General features: G+C 40.7%; 1 protein-coding gene across 2 annotated transcripts; it reads right to left on the bottom strand.

Moving 5' to 3' along the window:
- Positions 1 to 548: 548 nt before the first annotated feature.
- LOC142369837 (zinc transporter ZIP12-like) lies at positions 549 to 9,999 on the bottom strand. Of its 2 annotated transcripts, none has more exons than XM_075452235.1 (12): positions 9,270 to 9,999; positions 8,366 to 8,683; positions 8,090 to 8,297; positions 6,764 to 6,846; positions 6,333 to 6,504; positions 5,779 to 5,951; positions 5,541 to 5,696; positions 5,283 to 5,363; positions 3,371 to 3,443; positions 3,067 to 3,225; positions 2,786 to 2,973; positions 549 to 1,782 (listed from the first exon to the last, which is right to left on the bottom strand). In XM_075452235.1, the coding sequence occupies exons 1-12, from the start codon at positions 9,516 to 9,518 to the stop codon at positions 1,654 to 1,656; spliced, it is 1,989 nt and encodes a 662-aa protein (XP_075308350.1). In that variant the 5' UTR covers positions 9,519 to 9,999; the 3' UTR covers positions 549 to 1,653. The 2 variants fall into 2 exon arrangements, with proteins under 2 accessions (XP_075308350.1, XP_075308349.1); XM_075452234.1 differs by having other exon boundaries at positions 6,683 to 6,846.
- Positions 10,000 to 10,307: the final 308 nt, after the last annotated feature.

Here is a 10,307-nt window from a genome sequence, read left to right on the forward strand (position 1 = left end):
TGCCCCAGATAAAAGCGCTTCCTTCCTCAATCCTGGCAGCAGTTGCGGGAAAAGTCACACACATGCCAAAAAAATACCTCTGTGCTGCTAAAAAGCCGATTTACACAAATGCGAGTAAGGTCGATGCTTTCCTGGAAATGCCAAAAGGGTTGGCATTTCTAAAATAACAGCAAATTTGCTGGAATAAGAGAAAATGCGGTGGACTTCCTTCTATTGTTTGAACATTTCTCGGGAAGTCTCAGTAAATGGTATCAGCTTTTTCTGACATGATAGACAAATAATCCCACGAATCTGTCGATAGAACTGACTTAGCAGTTTGATAACGAGCCTAGAAGGGAACATTCACATAACCACCGTGGAAAACTAAACAATGAATCTAATCCCTGGTTCAAATGGCATAAGCGATTGGTAGTTGTTTGCTCAAATTTTACATAAACATCGCTGTTGAGACGACGAGAATTTAATCGCAGCAAGCTGATTAGAAAATTTAAAAAAAAAAACTACATCACAAATAACCAGTATCACAAATCCATTTTTTCCCCCAAGAAATAAGTTGATTTATTGTGTTTCATTTATTTTATTGTTCTGAAGCGTTCATCATACTGTGTTCTTCCGCCTCCTTCTGCTGGCCCACTTTGACCACCAAAGAGCATGTGCACTGTGTGGGTCGGAGTTTCTGTCTGTTTCGGCAGCGAGCATTAGTCATCCAGGTTGGTGGATGAAGAGAACAAGTAAGCTCAGGTGGGTGGAAATGCCCTCGTTGGATCACAGTGAGGCCTCAAAAAACAAAGAACAATACCTCGGAGATGAGAAGCAGATATATAGAGAGCAACGTTTTTCCAAACAGGGCTTCATAAATAACTGTGTCTGAGAGCAGCTTAAGCCTGACAAAGAGCCTCTAGGCTTATTTCATAACTAATAACAGAGTTTTTATTAAGCCATATAGGCTTTGGATCTTTTTCCAAACTTGCCAAATGATATTAGAAAATAATCATATCCTTGAAAGCTCATTTACATACTCACTTAATTTACATAAAAAATTCACCCTGCTGCTAAATAATGTAGTATTTTAAAACTGTCTCAGTTGTCCTTTTAAATGGTGTTAAATTTTACTTGTCTTTTGTGAAAATACAAAATTAAAGGACAACAAAATCCGTACTAAAACCTCCATGTTAACTCGAGGATTCTCAGATTTCCTTTTCCATCCGTTTAAAGATAGAGGAAGAAGAAAAAAAAGGCAAATCTGCAATACTTTATTTCTTGGTAATGAGATATGATTTAAAAATCAAATGATTGGATTGTCTTGATGCAACAAGAATATCGCATAGAACAACAGATGTGCACATCTGCCAAGTCAAATCAAACGAGCCACATAGCATCCAGATTCATGAGCACCCGAATTAGAAAAATAGATGATCAAGTGTAAAAAATAAAAAATAAGATGACCAACCCCTAGAAATATACCATGAAATTTTGATCCAGTGCCGAGACTATGACGTCATGTAGCATTACTGACCTACTAAAACACACCGTCTGCACGCGCTAACACCTGCATTTGTGAAGAGCGGGAGATGATAATTAACAAGTCAATGAAAAGTAGAAAAGTCAACGTTTACTTCTCCTCGCCTCTGTTTGAAGAGTCGCGCACTGCATTCAGAATTTGAGTTCATGTTCAAAGAGTGCCAGCAGCAAAAGGCAGGCCCAACCCATCAGGAGGCCGAGGTTCTGCAGGAGGAACATGAGACACGGTCTGTTGGTTTTCACTCGACTCATCTCTGGAAGCTGATGATAAAAAGAAAATAAAGTATAATAAGTTATGATAAGACATCCAATGAAAAGACAAAAATCAGCAATACATTCGCACATCTCTCAGTACTTTCCTGTTCTCTACCCTGTCAGTCCCATTGCTTCCTGCTACAGACACACAGTAAATCATTATCATAATCTGTACTAAAGCAGAGCAGCGCTTCGAGATGGATGCTTAATTCAGCATGCCCACATTGCACTTAACATGTCAGCATGTGTAGGGCAAATGATTACCATGTTCACCACCAAATTTATGCAGGTATTTTGCCATGAAGTTCAGGGGAGTTTCTTCTTTGTTTTGTTGATGGCACTAGATAAGTAAGGCCAAAATAAGGGCATCATTTTATTTTGTTGTTCGCACAGTGTTTTTGGGTTGAACACTTGTCTGGTGTGTATAGATGCAGACTCAATACCAATTACATTGTGAGTCGAGAACTACGAAAAAACGTGGCAGTTTGAAACACTAATCCAATCGGCTATGTTCTCCGATTACATGTCTGTGCTACCACGTTCTTGATATTTTACATAAAATCTGTGAATCTCTGAGAAGAGGAGTTGAAGTGTACACTGCTTTCAGATCCATGGCTCTACAGTGACTAGCAGGGCTTTTCTCTCATATCCACCAATCAGCCACATCATTAAAACCACCTGTCTAATGCTGTGTAGGCCCTCCTCTGATCTGTTAATACAAGATTTTTGGGGTGTTCTGTGGTAGGATCTCGGTAGAAGGTTCTTTTAGGTCCTCTGGGCTGGAGTGTGAGGCCTCTGTGTATCAGGTTTGCTCTGACATTTCATTTGGAGGTGAGGTCAGCACCTTTGGTTCAGGGCTGCTACTATGATTTAATGGTGGGACCCAAATTTTCCCAGTTTAAAATGGGCAACCGAGACATTTTCTAGGGCTGACATTCGTTTGTTTGTTTTTGTTTTTTCATTGAAAATGTAATAAACATTTGACCATCCCTTTAAGAGACTGCCTTACCATTTCTACCAGCGACAAATAGAGAAATATCCCAGCAGTGACAGAGAAGATCCACTGCTGAACTTCTGCCTCTGAGGAAACAAAGAGTCCGATGTAGAGGCCCATGAAGGCCGTTAGAGCGCTGAGGAAGTTCATCATCACAGCAGTCTTCACTGAGAGTCCAGAGCTGAGCAACACTGCAAAATCACCTTAAAGATAAAAAAAAAAAAGCAGCAGCATGTTGGTCATAGTGTTATCTGGAGTCGCCAAGTGTTCAGAAATTAATCACAGTGACCTCTCACCCATCTCGTGCGGGATCTCGTGGCACAGGATGGCCACAGTGGTCGCCATGCCGGTCTCTGCTGAAGAGGAGAAAGCTGCTCCCACAACCAGGCCATCAGCAAAGTTATGAAGACTGTCTCCCACGATTACCATCACAGCCAGCAGAGGAACCCCTTGTCCTGGGAACACAAAGAGAGTCTGTTATTGAAGCTCATCCTCAGACCGTGGTGATTGGTCTGCCGTGCCAGACGACTAATTACAGAGTACAGCACATTAATCTGGGTGAGAGTATGCAGCTCGTTTTGAAGGAGTCGTTTAGCTTACTCTGACGTGGAGGACTGCTCGTGTCTGTATGTTCAGGAGACATTTCTGTACACTCTAAGTCGTCCACCGGTCCCTGCAGGAAAGAGACAATTATTTCAACTTTCTTAACCTCTGATTCAAATCTGAGTTGTCATAGTTAAACAAAGAGAACTGGGTGAGACAGGTTAACCAAAAGAGGATATTTTGGGGACCCTTCTCTGTCCAGTATATTCCGGTTATGAGGCAGGCATTCAACTGTATGTACACAACTCAACACAAGCATAAAGTACTTTGTGAATTACTCAATACTTCTCATTCTCCAACATCCTACATGCTGTGTTTCTTTACTCCCTCCCACACCACTCCTCGTTTCCTGTTATATAAGAGCAGTGCAGCATGGATTTCATTGAATTTCAGTACATTTTGTTTTACATGGATGTAGTGAGTTACTAATGGCAAATGTGTTCTGAAAGAAGTGATAGCTGACGATGGGGTCAGAATGGTGCGAATGTGCTGCTTCGGCCCTAAACTCGTTTGGGAAACAGAGCCCACAGGCACATCAGTTTGTGTTTTTCCTGATGCTCGGGTGGAGGATTGTTGCAGTGAAGTGAACATGGAGGTGAATGAAATTATATTTACTTGAATAAAACTTCAATGATACAAAATGTTTTATCAACAGCTGACGTAACTAGAACAACAGTTGCCTCAGTTTTTAGAGCCAATATAAAAGCAAGTATGAAAGCAGGTTTATTATTTAGTGTAAAACAAAATGACCAGAAATTAATATTTTAAGTGATAAATACTTAAAATATCCAGATTCTAAAGATACTACATGATGTAATATAAATTAACAAGACCACTACTCCAGAATTCATCTTTACATCATTTGTGGTGTCAAAACAATAGTAGATTAAAAGTAAATTTAAAAAGTCCTTCTGGATTTGGTTTGAGATCCAAATTATCTTTTTTGTAGTTATTGGGAAGTTTCATCTGTGTACCAAATTTCACTCCGGTTGAGGATTCCTGGGGACTGTTTTGCTCTTTCTAGGAGTTGCTGTTGAGTTATTTTGTCACAACCATATGTGAGAACCTGTAAAAAAAATCTGTGTATTTTCACCTCTTCTGACACATTGAAAGAGCTTCGGCTTCGTGCTTGATCGAAAAGTTCAGCTGCAAGTCGTCTTAAGTTGCATTAGTTCTGTACTCAGCAAAATAGTTTGCTGAATTAAGCAAAACCATGTTGCTCCAAAACCTGTATGTGTCATTACAGGATTAAGTCTGGCTTCACAAATGTGCAAGTAATTTGTGTAGCATGCACCAGTGCACTCCCATTCCACATGGATGACCGCTTTAAACTGCTGATAACAAGCCATATAATCCTTCTCCTTTCTAGAGTGGAATCAGCGCATCGTAATTTATCAAAATAACTTTGAAATTTGATTTGCCAGTCCAGAGGATAGTTTTACGTTTCACCTCAGTCCATCTTAAAGGAGCTTAAAGGAGAACACACTTTCACAGAGTCCTTTTACTTCTGAATTACTCTTTTATGCACAATCATCTTTCACCGACCTGTTGCCTGATAAGTTTTGATAAAGCAATACAGTACACAGCTTGTTTGTCATGTTGCTGGCATCAAATCTAAAATATGCTTTATTTGTACCATGTTCAATGAAATATTGAGTCTGAAAATCCAGAGGTAGTTATCTGGCTTTTTTGTTTCTTTTATTTGATCTCTTTTTTTCTCTGTTCTTGACATTTGGCAGCATTTGGATGTTTAGCTCCTTCATTCCCAAAAGCTGCCTCGTCGTGGTAACTATCATTTGTTCTATCACCAACTAAACAAAGGTGACGATAAGAGGAATGAGGATTTACTGCCAACAATGCTTTTTTTAAAAAAAAACGACAGTTCAGTGAGAGTTGTTAAGGGACTCACCAGCTGGATGGTGGAGATGGACTTCCCCCGCTGTGACTCACTGTTGCAGTTCAGCTCTAAGGGAAGGTCACTGGAGTGACCCTGCAGATGGAGGAAAGTCAGGGGACCATTGTTTCTCAACATGCACAGTCATGACAAAAGTATTTGTCTTTGTGAAACTCTCACACTCCAAAAGCCAGATAAATAAAATCGACCACAGTTTCGGGTTCTTTCCCATAATACATTATGATTTGAGTATTAGATTGACAAAAGCCTTACGTGGCTGTGAGATGGGACTAAAAGTGAGAATATTCTTTCAATAAGAAAAAAGCCGTAAATCCCAGCAATCAGGCCCAGAATTTTCCACAGATACTCCTTTTCTTCAGTAAAGTGCTCGTCATCGTGACTGTGAGTGCTGTCATGGAGGCCAAGGATCTGAAGAGGCCCAAAAATGAAAGAGTTTGATCCAGAATCAGGACACGTATGTGATCGCTTATAGTGCTACAGTAGCTTCAACCTGTGGTATGAGGTGCAGGAGAGCATCTCCTGAGAGGGTTCCCACTGCCAGGCCGACAAACAGCTGCAGGATGAGTGTGAAGGTCTCCTGGCAGGAGTTGAAGAAGATGAGGCAGATACCGAACATGGAGCCAACCGTGATGAGCAGGACAGCAGCTGTGCTGTAGCCATACTCTGCAGGAGGGAAAGGACTTTGAATATATAAATATCTATTTCTTTTTTAGCAGATTAATGTAAGAGATTGTGAGAATCCTCAAAGTTAAATAAATGATAGAAATATAAGCAGAATAGAATTGAAACCTAAATTGCATTAATTTAAAACTGTTGCATGGAGATACTTGTCTAATACTTTAATTCTGTTGATATTCTTTTTGTTTGAACAATACATGAAACTACTTTACGTCATAACCCTTTTACTTATTCAAAGTCCAACTGGTAACCAAGACTCAAAGTTTTGATTTCAATTTAGTGAGCAAAGTCATCAAATCCAACTCACTGTGTTTTTAAAATGAAGGTGGTTTTCAGAGAGAAACGATTAGATATGAAATGTCTTACTCTCGATGGCAGTTGGCAGAGACCCTCTTGTTTTCTGCTCTGTAGTCCCACAGGCATTGCCTAGCAACTGCTGAATGATGGCAGGGCAAATTTGTCTGAAATGCTCCTTGGAAATGGGCAAATGCGGCTCCAGTGCAAAAATATCCACCAGCTGATTGGCTGAAAAACATGCCTGATTTGGTTCAAAAGAAGAAACAAATTGGGAGATGGGCAGGAAGCAGTTCAACTCAGGTTTCATAGCAACTGCATGTAAATTCAAGCAATCCTGCCACACAGTATTTAGTGATTCTCAGCGCACAATTATAACTTTTTATCTCCAAAACTTAATAGAATAATCCTCTTGTCCTCACCTGTGCCCAAGCTCTGCTTATTCCCTCAGTTTCGTGGTTGCAGCTGTTTTGCGAATGCGCAGCTACATTCGGTGAACTTACTGTGATGCTTCGCCTCTTCCTGGCTTGAGAGTGCGCTGCTCCTTCGCGTCCTACACCCAACCGACGAAGCAGCTCCTGCAGGTCTAAGCAAATACAATGGCCACAAAATAGCATCAGGTTTAATTCGTCACTGTTTTGTGTCAGGATTTCTTTATTTGCAGTGCTAAACAGTTTCACAATAATGCAAAAGATGGTCACAAATGTGCAAATTCATCCAGGCAAGATGGAGGAATACAGTGTAACAGTTTAGGGGTCTTTTATAACATCTTCATTAACCTTGACAAGGCCAGTTGGACAACTACCGCTCTGTCACACGAGCGAAACAGGCGACACATACCTGTGATGTACACCTGAAAGAATGGTCATTATTATTCAACATGAAGAAATTAAGAATTTTTTCACAACAGTTAATAGTTTGACCTTTTTTTCAAATAAAATTTACAAGGAAGAGTGGAATAGCTTTAGACACAATGTTTGATCATCTATCCTCTAACACACCAACAAGAATATTAGAGGCAAATGAGTCACTCTTCACAGTCGTGTGGATAGAAAAGTTCAAACTTCTCCGCTATATGGGATTTAGTGCAAAAGCTTTCACTTGTCGTGACAAACGCATAGAGAATTATCATCAGTGTCTGTTACAGCCTCTTTTAGCTCTCGTGGATTTCCAGAACATATTTTTTGTGTATCAGTTCACTTTTAGCTGCCTGCTTGTGAACATCGTTAAATTTAGCGTCAGTTAGTTTTCTCAGACAACAAACGCATGCTACTCTGAAACTGAGGCAAGATTTGATAATGGCCAATATTGCTCTGTATATATTAGATGTGAACTTTAAAGTTCTGGATTGATTGCACAGAAAAATGGGTGAAAACAAGAAAAACCCACCAGAATTTGTGTCCATCAGCGCAAAAACAAAGGTGTATTTTTTGTGATCCATCACAGTAAAAATAAACGTATGCCATTTCATATACAGGGTTTATTTATCTTTGCTGTCTCACCAACTAAAACTTGTTCATATTTGGTCAAGATGAGGTGATATAAGTGGACAAAGCCTTCTGGATCAGATTAGAAAAAAATCCTGTTGACATGCATACTTGAAAATGCAGCTTAGATTGTCCTGGTATTTTTTGGAAAATTTTTGCTACATGAGGGGACATTCTCAATCTTTGTTCTTTAAATTGTTTATTAATAAGAGAATTGTAAAGCAACCTGAGTTTCAGGTCTTTATGTAGTTGTAGTCAGTGTGAAATCACTATCAGAAGTGCATATGTTTCAAAAGTATTTAATGAAGTACAAAACACACGTAGATTACCTTGTGAACTTACCCATAATCTGCAGGTTACTTGTGCAATTTAGAGACTGAAAGATGTAGTCTGTAAAGAAAGCAGGCGATGGGAGGTTCCTCCGTCTGAAACAGTGGCCTTGCAGGATATGGCTGATGATGGCTGCTGCTAGTCTGGGCACAGTAGTCACTGCAGCACCTGGATTTCCTTCAATGTCAACATCTTCTAGGAGGTGAGCTGCATCAATACACTGTGGAATCAGAGGTTAAATGTATGCATATTTGCGAAAAGACACATTTGTCAGAAAATATTCCTTACTTGCAAATCAGAGGAAGTGTTTTCATTGGAGGGGTGGTAGTGCTGGTTGATGAGCTGCAGAATGCTTTCTGTTTCACTGGGTGACAGGAAGCTGTTGTTCTCAGCTGGATGTAGATTGGTGAGGGCCAGAAGATAGAACTGAAAGTTCTCAGATGAGGAGGGAAGGGATGAAGGGGAAGCTCCATTTGACACACACAGATCTTGGAAGTTAATTACATAGTACAGCAGAACAGTTGAGATCCGCTGGTAGTCTTCCTCAGTGAGATAAACCTTCCCATCATCCCCTAACACAGAGAGGGCTACGTCTGGTGTCAGCCACTGTGACAAGGATAAGACCAAGCATGAAAAACAGAGCAGGTTTGGGCAGATCTTAAAAACAGAAAGTCGTAAAATACCAGATCATAGAAGTAATCAACATGAAAAAGGGGTCTGCTTGTTTTCTCCCTAAACTCACTGGACTGTATATCTAGGAAATGGGGTAATTTTGTGCCATTGTTGTGAACTCAATACAAGCTCAATAGATCAGTTCACAAATTCTAGAGGTAAGGGGAATGAGTGAAACACTTCTCCTAGTTAGAAGGAGCACCTTATTTCAGACACTGGTCTCGGAATTTCTTTAACGCATTAACAGTCCACCTTAACAAACTTGTGTAGTACCTGTAAATCCACTCTATGGAGTTTATTATGTCAAACTGATGGATGTTAAAAGCCAGACAGCATGAATGGCCCATAAAGGCCAAGTGCTTAGGTCTCCACTTTCACTCACATTCCAGCCATAACAAGCATGTTTAGTAAAGAATGGTATGCGTAGATAGAATACAGGGGAGGCTAAAGTTATTTTTCTTTCCTAGTTTATTATTTAGTGACATAATCATGGTAACATTCAAACAGGTGCAGACCTTACCTTTTCGCACATGTCCTGAGTGATACCGGTCCGCTCTGCACAGTGCACATGGCGGAGCAGCTTGGCGATAAGGACACTGATTTTGTTCTTCTGGAGCTGAGGCTCGCTGGTACTTCCCAGAGGCAGGTCCAAGGCCCTGACAGCCTCCAGCAGGTACCCCTGGTTCTGCCTTTTCCCCTCAAGAGCTCTCCCCAACAGAAAAAGATGCAGCAGGAGCAGGAAACATGGAGCAGTGCTCCTGAAGCGCATGTTCCAATCCAGGGCTGTCGGACTCCGTCGAGCTCCCAGGGCTGGCTACGGAATGTAGACAAGAAAGTGGCAGACAGAAAAAAATGGACAAGAGAATTCAAGAGAAAGATTTGAAGAAAGAATAGAAAGCTTCTGAAACAGAGGAGCAGAGATTTGCTCTTGCTGAGAGTGGCATTAATAATAGGACGCCTGATCTGATGGAAGACAGCAGGGCTCGGCGGGCACCCTTCATCTGAACCAGTCCTTACAGTACCGAATGGTCAGTCAAAGCCTGGGCCCCTCAGTCAACAACAAAAGGATTAGTGCAGGCAAGTAAGAGAGAGCACAGGGCAGGGAGAAGTGGGTATGGAGAGGGGGAACTGTGGAGAAAATAATTAGTGCTCAGGAAAAGCTAGAGACTAGGCAGAAACTACTACTAATGTAGAGTAACAGCCCAGAAATACTGATCCTTAAGTGATGTACAGGTCCCATATAGGTGACTGGAAGTGTTGAATGCCTCTTTAGTTTTTGCCTCAAATGAGAAAAACGCTTTGACTGTTTTTCAGTCTGATGGAACAACATTCTGCTGTTTCCTCATTTAGAAGCATCAAAAGTTAAAAAGAAATAAAGAAGCTGATTTGAATAAATACATGTGGCATGCGTACTGTTAGGCACCCATACGTAAAGCCTTAGTGATGCTCAGACCTAACATTTTGTTATTTTTCATGATCTCTTAGTCATCAAGGATCAAACATGAGAGCAAAACATGCCGAGCATCCCAGCATCCTCCCACACTGGACAACCTGCAGA

This window comes from Odontesthes bonariensis, chromosome 20, assembly GCF_027942865.1.
Source record: "Odontesthes bonariensis isolate fOdoBon6 chromosome 20, fOdoBon6.hap1, whole genome shotgun sequence".
Classification (NCBI taxonomy): Eukaryota; Metazoa; Chordata; class Actinopteri; order Atheriniformes; family Atherinopsidae; genus Odontesthes; species Odontesthes bonariensis.